Raw genomic sequence first — 25,216 nt, 5'->3', positions numbered from 1 at the left:
TGTAAGTTACTAATTTTTTTTTTCTCCTATTGATCTTTCTCACATCAATTTAATTCTTAGACCACTTTGAAGAATCAAGATAGGTAGAGGGAAATTTCTTCCTCCTCAACATGAACAAATTCAGGATATTTCACTTCTAAAATAAAGAATCCTTACCTAACAAAAGTTAAATCAATCTTCAGGTTATAATATGTATGGGATCAAACTCTGCCTGAAAACAATTTAAAAGCAATGTAAATTTATTTCCTACAAGCTTGTGGCACATGTTTATTAGCATTATTTTGTAGCTTTAGCTCCATCATTTGCGTTAGAGAATTATAAGAGTCTAAACCCTTCGGTCAGCCCTTTGACTTAGTTAAAGCCCTGAAAGCAATTTCCTCAGGTTAAGCAATCTGTGTGACAGATCTGAACTTAACCCTTTTCCCCCTTTAACACCTGTGCCTTGTCTTCTTCAGTACTTAAGTCACTTGAAAGAGTGATAAAGGAGGTCAGGTTATGCAATCTCAATTGCCAATTGCATATTAATGGACAAAATTCAAACTGAATATTAATACAAACAACATATTTTGTTTTGTGGTCTCTTAAATTTGGTAAAAAAAGAAACTTAAATAGCAATGAACAACTTTGCCTATTCACTTTATTTATGCATAAAGAAAAACTGAACTGGGCAAACGGTAAAGATGCACCTCATGGAGAATTTTACTACTAGTAGTAAAAAGAGCTCCTGGGTTGAATATTCTGTTTCTAAACAATCATAGTTAGAAATCAAAAAGAAAAAAGAAGTCATTTCTAAAATGCTTTCCTGGGATGTCTTTTTTTCTTTCTGTAGACGTCTGGTTTGATCGCTCATCTACTAGGTATTTGATTAACTTTTTCAGCTTGTTTTCAGTTGGCATGATCTTTTTAAAAAAAAGTGTTAGAGAATCAGAGCACATCCATAATCGAGAGGGATTTTGGTAGGGGGGTACGGAGGCTGGGAAAGGTACCCAGAAAACCAAGATTTCTCACCAACCTGCGCGCCAGAAGAGCATCTCCGGCCTCAGCAGGAAAACCCAGCAAGGGCGCCCGGCGGCGCCTCCTCCGTTGTCTCCCGCTTCCCCCGGTGACTAGAGAAGGGGTCACCAGACCCGCGCCAGGCTGCGATTGGACGCGCCGTCGTCAGGCGCCCTCCAGAAACACAAATGCTTCTGCAAGTGAAGGGCTTTCGGTTTTTTACGTCTCCCCCAGCTCCCCTCCGCTCTCCATGCAGGTCTCTCTGGCTTGCTTGGGCTCGTTCGCGCGGCGTGAGAGTTAGCGAAAACCTCGCTACCGCATCCGCCTAGCTCTAATTCCCGCCCCAGCCTCTCCACCTTTTCTGGAGCCCTCTGCTCTCGCCATGGGGCCAACTTGGGGCTCCTAAGAGTTGCCGCCTCTTAGCTGCGCGCTCCTGGGCCAAAGTCTCCGAAGGCGGGATATGGCTTAGGGCGCTAGAGGGGTCAGCACAGAGGTAACTGGAAAGGGAAAGAACGGCTATCTGGGAGAAACGAGGCCAAACGATGAGTTTCCATAAGGAGGACGGAGTGAGCAGCCTGTGCCAAAAGGCACTGCACATCGTCACGGAGCTGTGCTTTGCGGGCCAGGTGGAGTGGGAGAAATGCTCCAGCATCTTCCCCCCGGACGGGGGCAGCCAAGGCGGAAGTAACACAGGTAACTGGGGAGGGCTCCGCTTGCGACCTCGCAATCCTCGGGGGCTCGCGCTCTCGGCTCTAAGCTCCTGAGTCCTGCGCCTTCCGCGAGGCGCGGGGGCTTCTTTAGGAAGCCTAGCCTTCCTATCTTATCTCTCTCCTTTGGTTAGCTCCTGGCGACTTCCAGTGTGGACTGTTCGGGTTTTGTCTTTTTGCCTCCATCTGTCTGGCTTCTTCCACTTCTCTGGTCCGCTTCGCACCCGCCGCCGCCGTTTCTCGCTCCTGGGCTCCTGTAGCCTCTTTCTCTGAGCTCTCCCACGCCTCCCATCTCGCTCCCAGAGAGGAGAGGCGAGCGCGGGCCGCGGCGTCCAGACCGTTAGCCGAGCGCTGCCCGCGGGGGCCATTTGCCACCGGGACTCTGGCTGCCCTCGCTTTTGTCCCGCAGGTGGCGGGTCGCGGCTTGGGGAAGGGGCCAGGTCGAAGAATCCGTACTGAGATGCAAAGACAAAACCAAACAAAACAAACGCCTTGGAAATGGGGCTGCGTTGGTCCCCGAGAACAGAAAGGAGCCCGGTAGGGGTAACACGCAACCAGTGTCATGTTTGCATTTGACAGTGTGCAAAACCCTTTAATACATATGAAATTCTAGGGCTTCTTGACAACGTTGGGCCAACAGCGGGGGTGATCAACCCCATTTTTCGAGGCAACAAGTAAGGCTTAGAAGACAGATTTAAGTGGAAGAAGGAAAGGTTTATAAATCATTTCTACACAGGTGTTCATACAGCCCTTAATACAGGTATCCTCTCTGCCCCATCAACAAACTTGGGGGAAAAAAACGGGGTGGGATGGAGGAAGCACACAAATCTTTAGAAATCTGAAGGTGGAAAAAAGTCTCAGGTAACAGATTTTTTGCAAAAGAGATGTGGAGCATAGCAGAGCCACTCAGGGGTGATGCTTGGGGGGAAAGGATTTGTAACCACCTCCTCTGTGATTAGTTTGTGTGGCCTATTGTGCCATTGATGGGGTCTAGTTGGATTCCCGGAGTTGCGGGCCGAATAGTTTTAAGAGTGCCATGGGAGAGAGTCCACATAGTTTTGGGAGATGAACACAGGTTTGGGGATTTTCGTTATCATGCTGGAAGGTTGTCATTCCTTCTGTAGGGTTTGTTTCCTTTTACTAGCCTGTCATTTTAGTCTTCTGGCGGGTCCTCCTGGGTTGAGGGTAGTCAGGGCAACAGATGAGAGCTGGACCTTAGCTCAGCGTGGAGCAGTAACAGTGCAGAACCCCGTATGCTGGGAAGGAGACAAGGAAGACACACTTAGTGGGCTCCCCATCCACTACCACCAAAGACAAAGAAAGAAAGGATGGAGGTGGGGAACAAATGTGTTTTAACCTTTACAGTACCGTTATTTAAGTGGAATATTTGTACTTTTAAAAATTCTCTGATCATGGCAACAGGAACCAAGAGAGTCTTCTGTTTGCCCTTGGCACAGCCTGAGGAGATGTTGCTACTTGGGCCCTGGAAAGGAATGATATATGATTGCTGCTGTACATATGCTGGAAACATGGACATTTTGTGAATTTTAATAAACACGGCAGAGTCTTTTCCATTTGTTCAGCAGGTTTTCCATTCCTAGGAGTGTGTGAAATTCAACTACTAGTTGAAGGCACTGGCTGAATATTGCATATATGCTTGTCTTGTGTATAGTTGATCAGCATGAAGTAAACACTCAAAATAGTTTGAACTTAAAGTCTTCTGTGGTAATTGGATAAGTTGCTCTGAAATTGATGATACACATGCTAAAGATAAGACTCGGAGATGGAAGTGCAGTGAAAGAAATGAGAGTATTTAAAAGATCTGAACTTTGGCCACTTAATAGCTGATGCTGTGGATAAGACTACTGATTTCCACTCCACCCCCCAACCCCACCCCTTGTGATCATACAACAAATAATGGTTTTCTGGGCCTCCGATTGGCTGGTAATAAGGAAAATCTGAAGACTGGATGCCAAATACTAGCTTTTAAATCTTTACAATTATGGCCTTCAGGTGGGCTTCCCAGGTGGCTCAGTGGGTAGGGAAACTGTCTACAGTGCAAGAAATGCTGGAGATATGGGTTTGATTCCTGGGTCAGGAAGATCCCCTGGAGGAGGGCACAGCAACCCGCTCCAGTATTCTTGCCTAGAGAATCCCATGGACAGAGGAGCCTGGTGGGCTACAGTCCCTAGGTCTCAAAGAGTCGGACATAACTGAAGCAGCCCAGCTCAGCACAGCTTAAGGTAAAACACAGCATATGAATTGTAGAGAGAATTCTGAACTTGTTCTAAGCATTACAGGAAGTAATTGTAATCCTAATTCCTTTCGGATTTGTGCCGGGGAACAAAAATGGAGCAAAACAAGTTCTCAAACAATTTAATGGGTATTTTTCTGCCCTTAAGTGAAAATATGTACTATTCACATTGGGTATTCAATTTAATATATGAATATTTATTGAATGGTTACCACTAAAAAAGACATCTTACTAGGTTGTGTATGAGATATAAAGATGCAGAAGCTTGTTTTACACTTTCCATTTGTAAATTCATGTAACAATTAAAAGTAAAATAATCTGCAAATAAGCTCCAATTACTAATAGATATCTATGAAATGTATCAAAGATTAATTATCAAATCTTTAGCTATATTAATTAGCTACTCAGCCTCACCTTGTTCTTTATAGTAGATTTTCTTATGCACTTGTTCTAGTAGGTGATTCTCTACTCACTGTTTGTTTAATGAGAAACACATTATGGTAAGAAGACATGGACACTGAGTAGAAGGGTGGTTTTTTACTTTCAGCCCTGCTCAGATGGTGCCGGTTATTCTAAGGTTGCAACAAAAATTGCAAGCTTCCAGATTGTGCGTGTTTTTAGATTCCTTCATGCAGGGGTAGGGGGAGAGAAGTTCAGGTACAGGGCTCTCTTGGTCTCCTTGGGGGATTGAATTCAGGAGGCCCCACAGATACCAAGATTTATGATGCTCAAGTTCCTTACATAAAACGCTGTAGTATTTGCTACAGCACTTTCTCCCATATATTTTAAATAATCACTAGATTACTTATAATACCTAAATCATCAAGAGGTACTTCTAATACCTATTCATCTTCTTAATGAAGGGTATTCATACCTTCATCAAGGTATTAGAAGTACCTCTTGATGAAGGTGAAAGAGGAGAGTGAAAAGTCTGGCTTAAAATTCAACATTCAAAAAACTAAGATCATGACATCTGGTCCCATTGCCTCATGGCATGAAAAAATGAAATGAAAGTCACTCAGTCGTGTCTGACTGTTTGCAACCCCATGGACTCTACAGTCCATGGAATTCTCCAGGCCAGAATACTGGAGTGGGTAGCCTTTCCTTCTCCAGGGGATCTTCCCAATCCAGGGATTGAATCCAGGCCTCCTACATTGGAGGGGGATTCTTTATCAGCTGAGCCACCAGGGAAGCCCACTTCATGGCATATAGGTGGGGAAATAGTGAAAGACTTTATTTTCTTGGGCTCCAAAATCACTGCAGATGGTGACTGCAGACATGAAATTATAAGATGCTTGTTCCTTGGAAGAAAAGCTATGACAAACCTAGACAGAGTATTAAAACACAGAGACGTTACTCTGCTGACAAAGGTCCATATAATCAAAGCGATGGTTTTTCTAGTATGTGAAAGTCGCTCAGTCATGTCTAACTCTTTGCGACCCCATGGACTGTAGTCCATGAAATTTTCCAGGCCAGAATACTGAAGTGGGTAGCCTTTCCCTTCTTCAGGGGATCTTCTCAACCCAGGGATCGAACCCAGGTCTCCCACACTGTGGGTGGATTCTTTACCAGCTGAGCCACAAGGGAAGCACAAGAATTCTGGAGAGGGTAGCCTATCCCTTCTTCAGCAGACCTTCCCAACCCAGGGATCAAACTGGAACCACAAAGGAAACCCAATAATTCTGGAGTGGGTAGCCTATCCCTTCTTCAGCAGATCTTCTGAACCCAGGGATCGAACTGAGGTGTCCTGCATTGCAGGCAGATTCTTTACCAACTGAGCTATCAGGGAAGCCCTCACATATGGACATGAGAGTTGGACCATAAAGGCTGATTGCTGAAGAGTTGATGCTTTTAAACTGTGGTGTTTTAGTATACTGTATTGGTCTTTATCTTTCTGGCTTACTTCACTCTGTATAATGGGCTCCAGTTTCATCCATCTCATTAGAACTGATTCAAATGAATTTTTTTTAATGGCTGAGTAATATTCCATGGTGTATATGTATCACAGCTTCCTTATCCATTCGTCTGCTGAAGGGCATCTAGGTTGCTTCATGTCAATGTATGATAAAAACCACTACAATATTGTAAAGTAATTAGCCTCCAACTAATAAAAATAAATGGGAAAAAATAAATAAACTGTGGTGTTGGAGAGGACTCTTGAGCGTCCTTTGGACTGCAAGGAGAACAAATCAGTCTATCCTAAAGGGAATCAATCCTGAATATTCTTTGGAAGGATTGATGCTGAAGCTGAAGCTCCAATACTTTGGCCACCTAATGCAAAGAGTTGACTCATTGGAAAAGACCCTGATGCTGGGAAAGATAGAAGACAGGAGGAGAAGAGAACAACAGAGGATGAGATGGTTGGATAGCATCACCGACTCAATGGACCTGAGTTTGAGCAAGCTCCAGGAGATGGTAAAGGACAGGGAAGCCTGGTGTGTGCAGTCCACAGGGTCACAAAGAATGAGAAACGATTGAGTGACTGAACAAAAACTACCTAAATCAAGGTAAATGATATGTCAGTCATTCATTTGGTGCTCAGCCATGTCTGACTCTTTGCGATCCCATGGACTGTAGCCCTCCAGGCTCCTCTGTCTATAGGTTTTCTCAGGCAAGATTACTGAAGTGGGTTACCATTCCCTTCTCCAGAGGATCTTCCTGACCCAGGGATTGAACCTGGGTCTCCAGTGTTGCAGGCAGATTTTCTTCCATTTGAGTCACCAAGGAAGACCCATACAAAGGCAATGTAGATAGTTGCCTGTTTGACAATCCAAATTTTGGTTTCTTTAAACTTCCTGAATTTTTTTAGAATACTTTCAACCTGTGGCGGGTTGATTGCATGGATATGAAATGTGGATACAGAAGGCTGATTGTAAGCCTAAAGTTACTCTACCTTAAAGAAGTCATGAATCACATATAGAAATAAAATATTCTTCTACTGTTTTTTTTTAAAACACCAATAAAGAACAGCCTTCACCATTCTCTTTACCATTTACTGCTATAGCAGCAGCAGAAGTAGTGATAATGTTTTTGACTTGAGAATCAAGCAGTCAAGTTGACAGATTCTATATTTTAGCAAACTTTACAGTAACTTAACTGCAGATGGCAATACTGGTTAATTTACTCTTTTGACAAAGTTTTTTCAGAGACATTATTGATGTCAACATTACTAGTACACTAGAAAGTTCATCGTGTGCAGTTTTTTAGAAAATAAGATTTTTTTCAGTCTTTTTACCACTGATTCTCCCCCTCCAAAATAGACAGGTCACCCACTAAATTCATTAATGTAAAATAGAACTTAATACTCTAATACGTAGGGAAAATACAAAACAGTATATTGACCTATTGCCTTAAATGTAATTTATCATATATACTGTGACTGAATATACATAATAGTTTTCGAACTGGATTTGAGTTCATTTCTGTTCTTTAATTGCTGCTCCATATCCAAATGCTTGTGAGATTTTAGGAAATTTCATTACTTGAGAAGCAGACCTCATAAGTGCAGCTAATCAAAGCCCCTTAAGCTCATAGTCACATCACAACTGTGCAGACCTAACCATAATTTAAAAATTTTATACAAACATTTAATTCCTCAATATTTTAAATTTACATTTTACACTTCTAATTTAGTACTAAAATTCTAAAATAAAAATGTAAACAAATTCTTCTAAATTTATATATGTGTTTTTCATTTTCTTAAGATGTGGGAATAGTAGGTATTTATATGGCGAACACTTTCATTGAAGTTACTTGACTAATAAAAATAGCAATGGCTAAGTAAAAAAATTAAAATAACATGATTTCCTCTGAGAATAAGGCATTTTAAGTCTGTCATAATAGCTTAAGATGAGTAAAAGAGCTTTGTAGGTTTTCTCTACAGATAGAAAGCAAATGACTACCCAATTAATTTATTTTGTATCGCTAGTAGTAATGAGTTTTACACATTTTAATGATTGTATAAAGAATTACAGTTTAGAAACGTAGTAGGCATGTTAAGTTTCAAACAGTAACTGAACCACAGTGAATTCAGACCTGTAGGCACAGTTGAAGAAGGCTGCACCTGAGGGTTTTTTCCTTCCCGATGTTGATACTCCACTGAAGAATGGCCAGCTTCTACTATTTCTAGTTTCATAGTTACATGATCTTCAGTACATATTGTGCTTGCTCTCAGTTGCTTCGAGACAAATGGATGACTACCTTGGGTTCAAAGGCCAAGCAGGTATCAGCAAATATTCAGTACTCTTCACTGTGAGATATCAATATTTCAGCAGTATTGGCATGATTTATATTTTGCCTTAAACTTTTTTCCACTTTGAGACAAATTAAGATCTGTGTTTCCTCTCTATATGAGCTGTGAATTTCTGAAATCTGATTCTTTCAAGAGCAATTTAATATATTGAGTATATAGCTGTCCATTTCATCCAAATCAGATTTTCTTTCAAACTTAGTCATCATTGTAATCTTGTTTTATGGGGGAAAATTGTCATTATTGGGAATACATCTGCATTCATTTACAAATCATTTTTGTACAAAACAGTGTCAGAAAATGAACATTATCATAAATGTTTAATGGACTTTACAATGTCAATTTCAATAATCTATATTTTGAAAATATAATTATGTTTTTCCTGATCTACCTTTTATTCTGTTAATGACATTACTTCAGTAGGCTGTAAACACTTTGGGGACATTGGCTTGTTTATTGTTTTATCCTCAGTGCCTAGAAAAAACTGTGGCTTGTCAAGAGTTTCAATAAATATTTATTGGATACTGAGAGAATGAATAATTGAATTAATGAATTTATCATCAAGAAGCCTCAATATCCTTAACTGTATAACAGTGGGTGCTATTTAATCATCTCCCAATCCCTTCTGAAACTCAGTCAGTTCAGTTCAGTCACTCAGTTGTGTCCAACTCTTTGTGTCCCCATGGACTGCAGCATGCCGTCTTCTCTGTCCATCACCAAATCCTGGAGTTTGCTCAAACTCATGTCCATCCAGTTGGTGATGCCATCCAATTATCTCATCCTCTGTTGTCCCCTTCTCCCCTGCCTGCAAACTTTTCCAGCATCAGGGTCTTTTGCAATGAGTCAGTTCTTCGTATTAGGTGGCCAAAGTATTGGAGCTTCAGCTTCAGCATCAGTCCTTCCAATGAATATTCAGGACTGACTTCTTTTGGGTTAACTGGTTTGCTGTCTTTGCAGTCCAAGGGATTCTCAAGAGTCTGTCCCAACAGCACAGTTCAAAAGCATCAATTCTTTGATGCTCAGCTTTCTTAATGGTCCAACTCTTACATCCATACATGACTACTGGAAAAAATCAAACCATAGCTTTGATTATAGGGGCCTTCATCGGCAGAGTAATGTCTCTGCTTTTTAATACTCTGTCTAGGTTTGTCATAGTGTTTCTTCTAAGGAGCAAGTGTCTCTTAATTTCATGGCTGCAGTCACCATCTGCAGTGATTTTGGAGCCCTCCAAAATAAAGTTTCTCACCGTTTCCGTTGTTTCCCCATCTATTTGCCATGAAGTGATGGGACTGGATGCCATGATCTTAGTTTTTTAAATGTTGAGTTTTAAGCCAGCTTTTTCACTCTCCTCTTTCAGTTTCATCAAGAGGTTCTTTAGTTCCTCTTCACTTTCTGCCATAAGGGTGGTGTCATCAGCATATCTGAGGTTATTGATATTTCTCCCAGCAATCTTGATTCCAGCTTCTGCTTCATCCAGCCTGGCATTTCACATGATGTACTTTGTATATAAGTCATTTTTGAGCTTCAATTTTGAACTTCTGAAACTAAGTTGTATATATTTGTATCTTTGTGTCTATGGTGTCCAATACAGTATTCTATGTAGATAATATACCACTTATTTAGTTTTATGATAATAGCAAAAATTAGAGCACTTAGGCATTTAAAACCTAGAATATGATAAGCAACATACTCAAAAGTAACTGAACTTTGGATGTCCATTCACTTCCTGAGTGTATTCAAGTAGAACTATGACTCCATGGCTCAACTTATGTGTTACACAATAAATGTATTGAATTTATTAAAGTTCTAGAAAAGTGGGAATATCTGTTTAATATACCCATTCACAATAGTAAAAGGAAAACCTGTTCATTTGCTTATGTAAAAAGTAGCATGGGAAAAATAATCATATTATTATTCAAACTGTTGTTAGTCATTCCAGTAAGAACTAGAAATCATCATTTTGCAGTTGTGAAAACTAAGGCAGAAAAAGTTAGCAACTTCCCCTCAATCACAACTAATTAATGATGTGGCTAGGATAACAACACTGGGCTCTGTAGATCCTATCCTAGGCTCAACAAAAAGTAGGCATAAAAAGAGATCCTGGGGATCCTCTATGACCCACCTCCCAGAATATTGGAAATAAAAGCAAAACTAAACAAATGGGACCTAATTAAACTTAAAAGCTTTTGCACAACAAAGGAAACTGTAAGCAAGGTGAAAAGACAGCCCTCAGATTGGGAGAAAATAATAGCAAATGAAGCAACAGACAAAGGATTAATCTCAAAAATATACAAGCAACTCCTGCAGCTCAATTCCAGAAAAATAAATGACCCAATCAAAAAATGGGCCAAAGAACTAAACAGACATTTCTCCAAAGAAGACATACAGATGGCTAACAAACACATGAAAAGATGCTCAACATCACTCATTATCAAAGAAACGCAAATCAAAGCTACAATGAGGTACCATTACACGCCAGTCAGAATGGCTGCTATCCAAAAGTCTACAAGCAATAAATGCTGGAGAGGGTGTGGAGAAAAGGGGACCCTCTTACACGGTTGGTGGGAATGCAAATTAGTACAGCCACTATGGAGAACAGTGTGGAGATTTCTTTAAAAACTGGAAATAGAACTGCCATATGACCCAGCAATCCCACTCCTGGGCATACACACCGAGGAAACCAGATCTGAAAGAGCCACATGCACCCCAATGTTCATCACAGCACTGTTTATAATAGCCAGGACATGGAAGCAAGATAGATGTCCATCAGCAGACGAATGGATAAGGAAGCTGTGGTACATATACACCATGGAATATTACTCAGCCGTTAAAAAGAATTCATTTGAATCAGTTCTAATGAGATGGATGAAACTGGAGCCCATTATACAGAGTGAAATAAGCCAGAAAGATAAAAACCAATACAGTATACTAACGCATATATATGGAATTTAGAAAGATGGTAACGATAACCCTATATGCAAAACAGAAAAAGAGACACAGATGTACAGAGCAGACTTTTGGACTCTGTGGGAGAAGACGAGGGTGGGATGTTTCGAGAGAACAGCATTGACACATGTATATTATCAAGGGTGAAACAGATCACCAGCCCAGGTTGGATGCATGAGACAAGTACTCGGGACTGGTGCACTGGGAACACCCAGAGGAATTGGGTGGAGAGGGAGGTGGGAGGGGTATCGGGATGGGGAATACATGTAAATCCATGGCTGATTCATGTCAATGTATGGCAAAAACCACTGCAATATTCTAAAGTAATTAGCCTCCAACTAATAAAAATAAATGGAAAAAAAAAAAAGAGAGAGAGAGAGAGAGATCCTGGTGCCATCCATGGTGTTAAAGGACACTGGAACAACATCAATTTCCTCTGTTGTGTAATACCCAATACTGTTCAAGTTTAGAAACAGAATTCCTGAAGGGAACTTCTAAATAGAGCTATGTTCTTTTTCCTCACAATGTTAAATATCCTAGTGACCACTGAAGATGTAAGAGCTGACATTAACATAGCTTAGGTGGACTGTCAGAAAGTAAAAGTATATATATATATATATATGTATATATATGTATGTATATATGTAATAAATATATTAATTCTTTCCTGGAATTGTGCTGTGATGGCCTGAAAGCTAAAAGGTAAAATCATCTAGAGGGAGTGGTAAGGGAAAAAGGATATTACCTTTTTTCCATTCAGATGGGTCCCAAAGTGTTATAATCTACTGTTAAATATTTTGTTATTGAATAGAGAACATGATAGTTTTTAAAACCTTGTAAATCAGTTTGTCCATACTGCAAGATTATTTTAATTTAACAATGAGGACTGTTGTTTTCTCTTCAGTATCCATTGTTCCTTTAGTTGTGTTTAATTAGTCACACATTTATAGGTATAATGAACAAAACAATATTAAGTGATTTATTATCATTTTGAATATATTATAATATGAGTTGTTAATATATGTGAGAGATAATTTTAGCATTATGCTTTTTTTCAACAAATATTTATTGAGGTCTTAATGCGTGAGAACCACTGTGCCAAACATTAAAATGTACTGATACCATTAAATGTGCATAGTTTTTCAAGTTAACATAAAGGTAGAGTTAATATATAATAATAGATTATGAATTATTTACTCAATTATGAATATATGTAAAAATTTAAAAGTAAATTTGGCTAATTTAATGATATTTGATACCATGCTTGATACTGTCAGGCAGGCTTATTTCTCTTCCTTGATTTTTGTCTCCTCATATCAAAGATTTGGAATGACAGACTAATTACAGCTCAAGCAGGCAGGATTTCTCAGCCCCTGTCTCTTCATAGTAAGCATTCAAAACAAAGGTAAGGTTACAGCTCAGTTATAGCTCAAGCAGAAAGGTCTTTTATTAAACAGACAAGGGATAGTACACTCCTGAGATGTGGGGACAAGCCAACCCTGAAGTAGTGGCCACGATCCCTCTTGGCTTTCCCTTTTTATACTTCCTGTCTCCTCCTCTTGGTTCTACCCTGTACAAAATGCAAATGCGCCAATCAGGGAAGGGTGGGTATCTGGTCACATGCATAATAAGACTTTTGTATATTCATCTAGATGGGTGCAGACTGAGAGTTTTGATAGACAGTTGCTAGTTATATAACAACAGGCTCTATTGTGCATGTCTTTCCCATAATTCAGTCTGTTATAATCAGATGTATGTATGTCTAGAATATTTATGAATACCTAATGAACTGAACTGAACTGAATGGACTCCTAGTGGCCTAAGGTCACTTAAGGTAGTCCCTGTGGTTAGTTTGTATTCACTGTGTGCCTAGGGTACCTGTGCAGGAGTTGGAAAAGTTTCTGGGGTTATTTTTGTAGCATATCTGTGAGCTCTCCTGGGCCTGTCTGGAATGGGATTTAGAGATCAGCTTGCATCCTTTTCAGTTAGGCCACCTCTTGTTGCTCATGTCTAACTTCCTACCTAACAATACCATTTCATTGAATTTAGGATGCTGTTGATTACAAGGCACACCATTATTTTATATTATACCAGGAAAATCAAAAAAGAAGACCATAAAAATTAAATTATGACTTAGTTCTTTTTCATCACATCGAATTTTTAGTTTACACCTATGGAAAAATTTCTTTTAAAACAGACATAAATTTTAAAAATCATATATCATTCTTGTACAAGTATAAAAAGGGAAACAAAACAACAATAACAAAAAGGAAAACAAAAAAGACAAATAGATTAAAATAATTTAAAATGTAAAGTACTGAGTCTGATTCTTCTGAATTGTGATACTTTCATTTATCCACTCATTATTGGACTCTATTGCATCAAAAATACTGTCAAGAGTAGTAATGATCCATTTTTTTCCTTAAAGGAATTCATTGTTGTGCTAAGGCATGTCTCTTAGCGGTCCCATTGTAGTATGCCAGGCCCCTCTGCCTATGGGATTCTCCAGGCAAGAAAACTAGAGTGGGTTGCCATTCCCTTCTCCAGGGAATCTTCCTGACCCAGGGATTGAAGATGTGGCTCTTGTCTCCTGCATTGGCAGGCAGGTTTTTGTTTTTTTTTTTTTTTTACCACTGACACCACCTGGAAAGCCCCAGAGGAATTCGAAAGAGAGATAAATACTAGTGTTGCTGCGCTCTAAAGCTAGCTATACAGTTATGTTGATCCTGACAATGTTGCCAAACTCATTTGACCCAGCAAAAGTTTGGCTTATGAAGGTTATTTCTCTATTTTCTCAACACTTTCCTCCAAGCCATTTAGACTCATTCTTTGACTTCTGATGCTGATGCATTTGCTTTAGCATAAACACAGAGAAAACTATGACACACTTACTTAATGACTACTAGTACTTATAACAGGGCTTCCCTGGTGGCTCAGAGGTTAAAGCGTCTGCCTGCAATGTGGGAGACCTGGGTTCGATTCCTGGGTCAGGAAGATCCCCTGGAGGAGGAAATGGCAATCCACTCCAGTATTCTTGCCTGGAGAACCCCATGGATGGAGGAGCCTGGTGGGCTACAGTCCACAGGGTCACAAAGAGTCGGACACGACTAAGCGACTTCACTTCACTTGTAACAGGTCATTGATACTGATACATTCTGATTTCAAAAACTGAAATGTCTGAAAATATGCCTTTTGTAATCAATGAAATATGGTAATGATATAAAGTTTCTATCATTTACTGAAATTCAAGAGAAAGGCAAAAGTCAATAACAATTAAATGGAAATTTTAAGAGGCATTGTTGCAACAGTAGTAGGTTGGTTGATTATGTATTGGATTTATGGGTGAGGAAGAGACTGATAGTTGTTTCCTAATATTCATTTCCCCCTTCTATTTCACAGCATTAGAATCGTTTATTTTTAGTTTGGTATGTGGCAGCATTATTTTTTTAAAAAAACTTTAAAAAGAACAACTTTTTTTTTAGCATATCTTATAGGTTGGTACAATTGCATGCCTAAGTTATGATTGTCGGAATATTAGCAGCAGTGATGTGCACTACTTCTAGATTTTTCCCTTAAAGTGAAAGGACACACCATTACCTTCCTTTTTCACTTATTATTTTTCATCCAGCTGCCTGGAATATAAACATGTAAGCTTGCCATCTTGGACACTAAGGAGTAGGCAAAAACCTTTGAATAGAAAAGCAAAAACATGGAAGAAACCAGGATTCCAGACACCTTAAGCTGATGTGTTTACCCTGACTTGCTTATACTGGACCAATTAATTAAATGAGAGAGAAATAAACTTCTATTTTGTTTGTTACTATTAATTTGGTCCCTTGTTGTAGAAATCAGAATTATGTGGCATTATAATAATACCATATTGTTGTTGTTGCTTAGTCACTAAGTCTTGTCCAACTCTTTGCAACCCCATGAACAGCAGCACACCAGACTTGCCTGTCCTTCAGTATATACCTGACTTTGCTCAAACTCATGTCCATTGAGTCAGTGATGCCATCTAACCATCTCATGCTCTGTTACTGCCTTCTCATCTTGCCCTCAATCTTTCCCAGAATCAGGGTCTTTTCCAGTGAGTCAGTTCTTAACATCAGGTGGCCAAAGTATTGGAGCTCTGTGGGAGAAGGTGAGGGTGGGATATTTCAAAAGAACAGCATGTATATTATCTATGGTGAAACAGATCACCAGCCCAGGTGGGACGCATGAGACAAGTGCTCGGGCCTGGTGCACTGGAAAGACCCAGAGGAATCGGGTGGAGAGGGAGGTGGGAGGGGGGATCGGGATGGGGAATACGTGTAACTCTATGGCTGATTCGTATCAATGTATGACAAAACCCACTGCAACGTTGTGAAGTAATTAGCCTCCAACAAATAAAAAAAGAAATAAAAAAAAAGAAAAGAATAAAATTAAAAAAAGTATTGGAGCTTCAGCTTCAGCATCAGTCCTTCCAATGACTATTTAGGACTGATTTCCTTTAGGATTGACTGGGCTGCTCTCCTTGCAATCCAAGGGACTCTCAAGAGTCTTCTCCAGCACGGTTCGAAAGCATCAATTCTTCGGCGCTCAGCCTTATTTGTGGTCCAACTGTCACATCCATACATGACTACTGGAAAAACCATAGCTTTCTAAATTCCATATATATGTGTTAGTATGCTGTAATGTTATTTATCTTTCTGGCTTACTTCACTCTGTATAATGGGCTCCAGTTTCATCCATCTCATTAGAACAGAGAGGGAGGTGGGAGGGGGGATCGGGATGGGGAATACGTGTAACTCTATGGCTGATTCATATCAATGTATGACAAAACCCACTGAAATGTTGTGAAGTAATTAGCCTCCAACTAAAAAAAAAAAAAAAAAAAAAAAAAAAAAACCATAGCTTTTACTATATGGACAATGAGGACAACCAAAGAAACAAAAGATTTGCAATTTACAAGAAATTATCATTTCTGATTAATTGAGAAGTTACCTATTTGTACATTTTGAGAAATTAAAGAACTAGAATTTTTAAATTTAAAAAAGTAGTAATTGGAATTGAGAGAATAGCAATTGGTTTACAATTTTCTGCATCATTGTAGCCATCTGCATGGATAATATGTACTTAGTCCTAACAGTATTTACAATTTCTAGTAATTAAGACCAAGCAGATGTTAGAAATTAGCAAAATTCTGGTTTATTAAAAGCTTATGAGGACTTAGCATGTTTTTGCTAATTATGTTTTCTGATGAGAGTGGTTTTTTTTTTTTTTCCCCAGAACTCTCTGACTTTATTCTGAGATATTAAGGCATGATAAAAGAGTAAGATCTTTCTTTATAGCTACATATGAGTCAGAGATGAAGAGCCAGCCAGACGGACAGATGAATAAGTAGACACACAGTGGTAGAAGCAATAGTTATGCCTATGTATGTAATAAAATCAGGGTTTGTGCAATATTAAACCTGATTATCTTTGAGCCTAATTTAATTTTTGAAATTTCATTAACTTTAATTCTTACCAAGATATAATTGGATGAATGGTATATAATGGATTATTTTTAATTATCCAGAGACATTGAAATTTTGAGCTAGAGAGATCCTACTCATCAAGTTTATTCATTATACAATGGGTAACTTCAAAGTCTGTGTGGAGAAGGAAAACCATTCATATGCGTCTCCCTCCAGTGCTCTCCTCTCCACCTTACTTCATTTCTTTCATGATCATGGCCAAACACTTGTCATTATGTTAAAAGGACTATGTTAGAATTATAAATCCAAATATTCCAAACCCCAACCAAAAGTTCCTATGCTTTCTTCTTTTGCATTTAGAAACTCCATTCAATTTTCTACCTCTGGCTGAATTCCCTGTCAATAAATATTGCATCATGCTTATGATATATCATTTAATCATTGCAATCACTTTCTCCTTTGAGGTTTATTACATTCTTCTGGGAAGATAGAAGGTGCTCATTCATGGATAAATTCGTCTGCTTCTCTATTCCTACACCAAAGAACCTGAATATTTAGAAGATTTTATTTTATTTTATTTTATTTTTATTTTTTTTTATTAGAAGATTTTAAAACCAGGCAGGCTAGTATCACTCTTAGTCTTCAGGTGCAAAAGAACCCTCAATTCTGACCAGATGTCCTATGTTTTCCTATTCAATTTTCTCCTATTCTCTAAAGTTCATATATCAAAATTTTCCCAAGGTATTTAAATATTCCAAATTATTTTCCAATATCCCAAAATAACTGGCAGTTGACTCTAACTCCTATTTGGAGAGAAAATTATAAACAAGAATTATCTTGAATTCCTGCCTATACCTATAAAATTTGATTCCAGAATCTATCCTTTTTTTCTTGAAAAGGAAAAAATGATTGAGTTCTTTCATCTTTGCTTCAGATTTCATCCATTTTGTGACTTTATTGTTAATTATTCACTCTGCTTGATTTTCTTTCTCCCTTATCTAGTAATACTTTCCCATAAATTATAAACCATGCTGAAATATTGCACATTTTAATTAAAAACATCAATTCCATGAGTGATTCTTTCCTCCTTTCCTAAATACAATATCTTGAAAGAACTATCTATACTCACAGAATTCGCATCTTCATTCCATTCATTAAACTACATTCATCTGGTTTACACAGTCTCTGCTGCACTAGTCTCATTGAATTCACTGCAGACTTACTTGTTTAAGTTAATGTTTACTTATCTACCTTAGTTTTGATTGCATTTATTTTAACTTCTTATGCTACTTATCACTTTATATTCTCCAAACTTTTATGAAAGCACCTTGACCTCATTTTTTTCATAAGTCTTCTACTCTTTCTCAGTCTTATATGCAGGCTCTTTGTTCTTTAAATTTCTCTTTCTTTCTTTAATTATTGATGTCTTCAGGATTCTGTTGAGGAGCTTTTACCTTCTTTGTCACGGATTCAGATTCTTCTGTTTAAAGAAGTCCTTCAATTTTATCTTCAGTTGCAGTCATATATGACCAACGGCTTACTCAAAATTTCTACTTGCATGTTGAATATTATTATTAATATATAGTCTAAACCCAACATAGCTGAAGTCATGATCTTCCTTACTTCATCATCCTGTTTGTCTCCCAGTGAATCACATTCTTGTTCTTCAATCTTCACACTCCTCACTAGCCCCTTGCCTTGCCAAATACCTCTAAAATGTGCTCTTTTCCTCATTCTAGCCGCCCTTGTTCAGAACCACTATCATCTCTCGTGTGGATGACTGCTATAATCTGTAACTATTTTTTCTCTTCTCATCTGGCCTCCACTTTTATTTTCTCCCCAGCCAGAGTGTTATTTATGAAATGCACATTTAATCATTTCATACTTTGACATAAAAATGCTTCTGGGATTGCATATTGCAATTTGAACTAAGTCCAAACTCATAACATCCTTTATGTCACAGTTAAATGTTGAAAAACAATCATTAAAAAAAAATTTTAAGCATTTTGATGACTTTACAAATTCTCACAAATCCTCCCTTAATCTTTTTTAAACTATTAATCTTTTGATAGTCAGAGTCTTTATCTTGTTTAACAAATTTTGTTGAAAAAAATGTGATAAAGACCTAAGAATTAAACTCTTGGTTTTGTTTTTTAAATACTCTTATTTGTCATAATTGCAATAATAAGCAATGTAAAAATATATAATGCAATAAGCTTATTTTTATAATTTTAGCTTTATTTTTCTCAAAGAAATTCTAATTAATGAAACTCCTTTCACTTTTTGTTGTTGTGGGAAAAGTCCTTTCCCCTCGTTTTGCATTTTTGGATGGAAGAAGCTACAAGATAAGATAATCAAGGAATCTTAGCTTACCCTATCCCTAAGACATGACTTACCTGTTTCCCTCTTCATTGATGGATATTCTCTACTCCTTCATGTAGTAAATTTTATAGGGTCAAGTACTCATGGAGAATACTTGTGGTTGTCCAGCCAGGCTTCTGACTGTATCTAAAAGTCTAATTAATTCAAGGTGATATATTAGCAAGTCCACTTTCTAACAGACCTAAGAAGAGTTGATGCTTTTGAACTGTGGTGTTGGAGAAGACTCTTGAGAGTCCCTTGGACTGCAAGGAGATCAGTCCTGGGTGTTCATTGATGTTGAAGCTGAAACTCCAATAATTTGGCCACTTCATGCAAAGAGCTGACTCATTTGAAAAGACCCTGATTCTGGGAAAGGTTGAGGGCAGGAGGAGAAGGGGACGACAGAATGAGATGGTTGGATGACATCACCGACTCAATGGACATGAGTTTGGGTAAACTCTGGGAGTTGGTGATGGACAAGGAGGCCTGGCGTGCTGAGCTTCATGGGGTCACAAAGAATCGGACACGACTGAGGGACTGAACTAACTAACCAAGCTTATGCTAACTTTTATTATAATTGCTACCTGGTTGAACAGTTTCTCTGAGCACAACTGGGTAGGAAAATAGAATGTTATTTATTAGCTTCTTGAAAAAATAATTTTTACTTAGAAATTTTGGTCTCTAATATAAACAAATTCACTCCTTTTAGTACCAAATAGCATTGGAAGATGTTTCTCTTCTTACTAATCTGTGAATCACCATTCAATCCATACTCATTCCATACCCATGCCTCCTTTCCTCTAGGTACTCTTGTTTAAAGAAAAAAAAATTGATAATAGTAACAACCCATTGTTACCCTTACTATGTTGTTATTACTCATAGTTGTTGGAAAATATGATGTTAAATAATTTACATACATTTCCTTATATAAAACTCAAACATTCCTATGAAACAAAAAGATAAATTCCTCAATTTTACTAAGATTCTTGATCTGGGTTCAAAATGGTTTCACAGTATAATTATACTATTTTCCTAGTATAAGAATTTCTGCATATTTCTTTCATATCACTCAACTCTTAGTTATCCAGCTGTCTTGAGGTACATAGGCATATCTTTTCAGATAATTCCCAAAATATGTTTTCAGTAGCTCCATAAATATTTTTTGACTGTGTGATATATACTAAACATTAAAAAAGGTAAATAAAGGGAGTGAGTTTATTTTTAGGCTGGGAACACATGGAGAAGCAAAATAAACACATATCCACAATCCCTTATCCACAGTTATGAAACTTCCAAACCTCTAAAAACTGAAAATTATTTTGTAAATTGTCTAATTTGGCACCAACATCTTACCTAAATTGACATTAAGTTGCTTATGGTCTTCAGTGATCCCATTCAGTGTGCCTAATTCATATATTTCATTACATATCTATTAATGTGTTTGGTTACTAGATGTTATCCCTGATAATGTTTACCATAATACCTTCCTAACATCCAAAAGAAAATAATTTTTGAAACCATTGTGTCCCAAGCATTTAGGATAAAAATTATAGGCCAAAAATTATTAATGTTACAGTACTAGTGCTGTGGTGGTGGGTGTGCTTTAAAAGCCATTAGGAACAGAGGAGACAGAAAGAGCTTCAGGGAAAGATATTACTGGATCTGGTTACTGAAGCATGAATACAAATTTGCCAGGCAGACAGATAGGAGAAAACAATGGAGCCACTTGAAACAGACTGAACAGAAATCGTGAGAGAGTAATATGTGGCCTGGAGGAGGAGACTAGGCAAGAGAGTGGCAGGCAATGAAGTTGGATCAATAGCCAGGGGTCAAATCACAGGATACTGTGGAATGCTATGCAAAGTTTAAATTTGACCCAGATTGGCTAAGGTGACCTGGGAGGATGTTAGGCTAAAAGAGGTAGGAACACAGTTTATCTAAGTTGCATAATAATATAATATATAAATTAATAAAATAACTTTATTCCTGCTATCCTGGTATTACTGATAGTATAGGCTGTCACTTTCAAAAGTGATTTGGTTTGGATGAAGTATTATATGACCAAGAATAGTGAGAAGAGAGGTGTGATATTGTGCATATATATTTAGTCTTTGTCTACAGTTTCTGGCTCACAGCTCCCAAAAACCTTAGTATTTCTTTAGTAACGAGAGCTATAAAGGTGTCTTGTTAGGTTAATGACATAACTTCTCGATTCAAGCTAAGGTTGGGTACTGTTTTCCAGAAGATAAACCACGTGATTAGAGGACTGGAACTTTAGTTCAACCCTGCTGAACTTCTGGGAGGGGAGAAGGGCTGGAGGTTGAATCAGTTGGAGGTTGAACTAATGGCCAATTTTTTTACTCAGCCATGCTAGTATCAAGAAGCCTATATAAAAACCCCAAAGGATGGGGTTTGAGAGCTTCTGTGTTAAACATGCAGAAATTTGAAAACAGTGTGCTCTGAGAGGGCATGGGAGCTTTCTCAATACTTTGCCCGATGAACTCTTCAATCTGGCTATTCCTGAGTTATATCTTCTTTTAATAAACTGGTAAATAAACAAGTTTCCTGAGTTCTATAGGCTTGTCTGGCAAATTAATCCAGTTTTCATTCCAATCTCAAAGAAAGGCAATTCCAAAGAATGCTCAAACTATCACACAGTTGCACTCATCTCACACTCTAGTAAAGTAATGCTCAAAATTCTCCAAGCCAGGCTTCAGCAATATGTGAACTGTGAACTTCCAGATGTTCAAGCTGGTTTTAGAAAAGGCAGAGGAACCAGAGATCAAATTGCCAACATCTGCTGGATCATCAAAAAAGCATCCAGATGTTTCCAGAAAAAACATCTATTTCTACTTTATTGACTATGTCAAAGCCTTTGACTGTGTGGATCACATTAAACTGTGGAAAATTCTGAAAGAGATGGGAAAACCAGACCACCTGACCTGCCTCTTGAGAAACCTGTATGCAGGTCAGGAAGCAACAGTTAGAACTGGACATGGAACAACAGACTGGTTCCAGATAGGAAAAGGAGTATGTCAAGGCTGTATATTGTCACCCTGCTTATTTAACTTATATGCAGAGTACATCATGAGAAACGCTGGGCTTGAAGAAGCACAAGCTGGAATCAAGATTGCTGGGAGGAATATCAATAACTTCAGATCTGCAGATGACACCACCCTTATGGCAGAAAGTGAAGAAAACTAAATAGCCTCTTGATGAAAGTGAAAGAGAAGAGTGAAAAACTTGGCTTAAAGCTCAACATTCAGAAAACTAAGATCATGGTATCTGGTCCCATCACTCCAGGGGAAATAGACGGGGAGTCAGTGGAAACAGTGTCAGACTTTATTTTTGGGGGCTCCAAAATCACTGCAGATGGTGATTGCAGCCATGAAATTAAAAGACACTAACTCCTTGGAAGGAAAGTGATGACCAACCTAGATAGCATATCAAACAGCAGAGACATTACTTTGCCAACAAAGGTCCATCTAGTCAAGGCTATGGTTTTTCCAGTGGTCATGTATGGATGTCAGAGTTGGACTGTAAAGAAAGCTGAGCACTGAAAAATTGATGCTCTTGAACTGTGGTGTTGGAGAAGACTCTTGAGAGTCCCTTGGACTGCAAGGAGATCCAACTAGTCCATCCTAAAGGAGATCAGTCCTGGGTGTTCATTGGAAGGACTGATGCTGAAGCTGAAACTCCAATACTTTGGCCACCTCATGCGAAGAGTTGACTCATTGGAAAAGACTCTGATGCTGGGAGGGATTGGGAGCAGGAGGAGAAGGGGACAACAGAGGATGAGATGGCTAGATGGCACCACCGACTCAAAGGACATGAGTTTGAGCAAACTCTGGGAGTTGGTGATGGACAGGGAGGCCTGATGTGCTGCGATTCATGAGGTCGCAAAGAGTCAGACACGACTGAGTGACTGAACTGAACTGAACTGAAGGAGTAGGTGGTGGGAATCTCCTCCAATCTTTTGCCAGTTGGTCAGAATCCCACAGGTGACAACCTGTGTTTGCTACTGGCATCAGAAGGGAGAGGGACAGTGTTTTGGGACTGAGCCCTTAACCTGTGGAATTTGATGTCACCTCCAGATAGGCAAACATCAGAATTGAATTGAATTTTAAGAACATCCAGTTGGTATCCACAGAATTGTTAGTAGTTTGTGAATCACCCCTCCTCCCACACACAGATTGAAATTTGGTAAAAGAACCTAAAAATAGGGGATATTTTCAGTTATAGACTGAAAACTGTTTCTGTCATTTTTCCCACCCCTCATTGTCCTGCAGTCTCCTTATATCTTGGCTTTGGCTCCAACTGAGCAGAACTTAGCCACTGAAGAAGTTAATTGGGTTAAAATATCCAGAAAAAATATGGGGAGGAGCCAAGATGGTGGAGGAGTAGGACGGGGAGACCACTTTCTCTCCTACAAATTCATCAAAAGACTAACTGAACGCAGAGCAAACTTCACAAAACAACTTCTGATCGCTAGCTGAGGTCATCAGGTGCCCAGAAAAGCAGCCCATTGTCTTCGAAAGGAGGTAGGACAAAATATAAAAAATAAAAAGTGAGACAAAAGAGCTAAGGATGGAGATCCGTCCCGGGAAGGGAGTCTTTAGAGGACGTTTCCAGACACCGGGAAACCCTCGCACTGGTGGGCCTGGGGGAAGTGTTTGAATCTCGGAGGGCAACCTGACTGGGAGGGAAACAATAAATAAAACCCACAGATTACGAGCCTAAAAGCAACTCCCAGCAGAAAAGTACCCCAGACACCCGCATCCGCCACCAGCAAGTGGGGGCGGCACGGAGAGGGGCGGGTGGCATTGCTTGGGGTAGGGTCTGGGCCTGAGGACAATCGGAGGGAGCTTTTGTGAGTTGCCAACGTGAACTGTGGGAGAGCAAAAGAGAGAGAAAAAATTAACCGGCCCGAACACACTGCCGGCCGTTCGCAGAACAAAGGGACCGAGAAAGTCCAGAGAAGAGCTCGCAGGCTGCGGACCGGCCCAGCCCCGCTGGAGGCAGGAGCAGGTCGCGGCGAGACACAGGGCGCAGGCACCCAACCGGCGCGGGCGGGGACTGGGGCTGGGGACGCGGAGGGCAGAAGGCGCACGCACCCAACTGGCGCTGGCGGAAACTGAGACTGGGACCACGGAAGGGAGTGGGCGCGCCGCACCCGGGGAGAGTGAGCCCGTCAAGCCCCTGGCTGCCTGGACCGCTCTGACGGAGAAGGCACAAAGAGCAGGCGCAGCTTTCTGTTCCGCGCTTTTGTGGAACACCCGAGGGCTGGAACCTCGCGCAGCGCGGGGCACGCTCCATATAGAGCAGCCCGGAGCCTGAGCAGCGCAGACGGAGAAAGCAGCGCCAGCCCCTCCCCACAGCAGGACAGAACTAGCTACCTGAATAAGAGTCCACCTCTGCCCGCCTGTGTCAGGGCGGAAATGAGGCTCTGAAGAGGCCGGCAAACAGAAGCCAAATAAACAAAGGGAACCGCTTCAGAAGGGACCGGTGCAACAGATTAAACTCCCTATAGAAAACACCGACTACACCGGAAGGGGCCTATAGATATTGAGAAGTGTAAGCTGGAACGAGGAGCTATCTGAAACTGAGCCAAACCCACACTGACCGCAACAGCTCCAGAGAAACTCTTAGATATAATTTTACTTTTTTTTTTTAAGTAAGAACAAAAAGATATTAATTTAATTTAATTTTTTCTTTTTTCTTTTTTCTCTTTTATTTTCCTTTAAAATTCCCTATTAGTCCCCCATTACTCCTTAACTTTCATTTTCATAGATTTTTAAGATTTTTTTAATTAGGGAAAATTTTTTTTTCTTTCTTTTTTTTTCCTTTTTTTTTCCTTTTTCTCTTCTATTTTTCTTTTTCTCTTATTTCTTTTAAAGTCCTCTAGTACTCCTCTACTACTCCTTAATTGTCATTTTTCAATACAATATAACCTTACAAAAAAAAAAAAAAAGAGAGGAAGAAGCCCTATTTTTAAACTGAACTTCATATATATTTCTAAAATTTTTTTGTGTGTGTTTTGGTGTTTGTTTTTAATATAATATTTTTAAGAGTTTAACCTCTACTCTAGATTTTTAATTTTTGTTTTTCAGTATATGATATAAATTGTGAACATTTAAGAATCCAATATTCAGTTCCCATTTTTATTCAGGAGTGTGTTGATTATTCTCTCCCAATCTCGACTCTCTGTTTTCTACCTCAGAACACCTCTATTTCCTCCTTTCCCGCTT

The 25,216-nt window shown here is 39.2% G+C and overlaps 1 protein-coding gene across 1 annotated transcript in view; it reads left to right on the top strand.

Moving 5' to 3' along the window:
* Positions 1-1,239: 1,239 nt before the first annotated feature.
* The window catches only part of SYT10 (synaptotagmin 10), a 118,256-nt gene continuing 94,279 nt past the window's right edge, over positions 1,240-25,216 (top strand). Inside the window, exon 1 of the mRNA XM_043440707.1 lies at positions 1,240-1,686. Coding sequence (XP_043296642.1) covers positions 1,536-1,686 — 151 coding nt within the window. The 5' untranslated portion in view covers positions 1,240-1,535. The remainder of the gene's footprint in view (positions 1,687-25,216) is intronic.

This window comes from Cervus canadensis, chromosome 21 (assembly GCF_019320065.1).
Source record: "Cervus canadensis isolate Bull #8, Minnesota chromosome 21, ASM1932006v1, whole genome shotgun sequence".
NCBI lineage: Eukaryota > Metazoa > Chordata > Mammalia > Artiodactyla > Cervidae > Cervus > Cervus canadensis.
The sequence above is the reverse complement of the archived record's forward strand: the minus strand, read 5'-3'. Positions and strand labels throughout refer to the sequence as shown.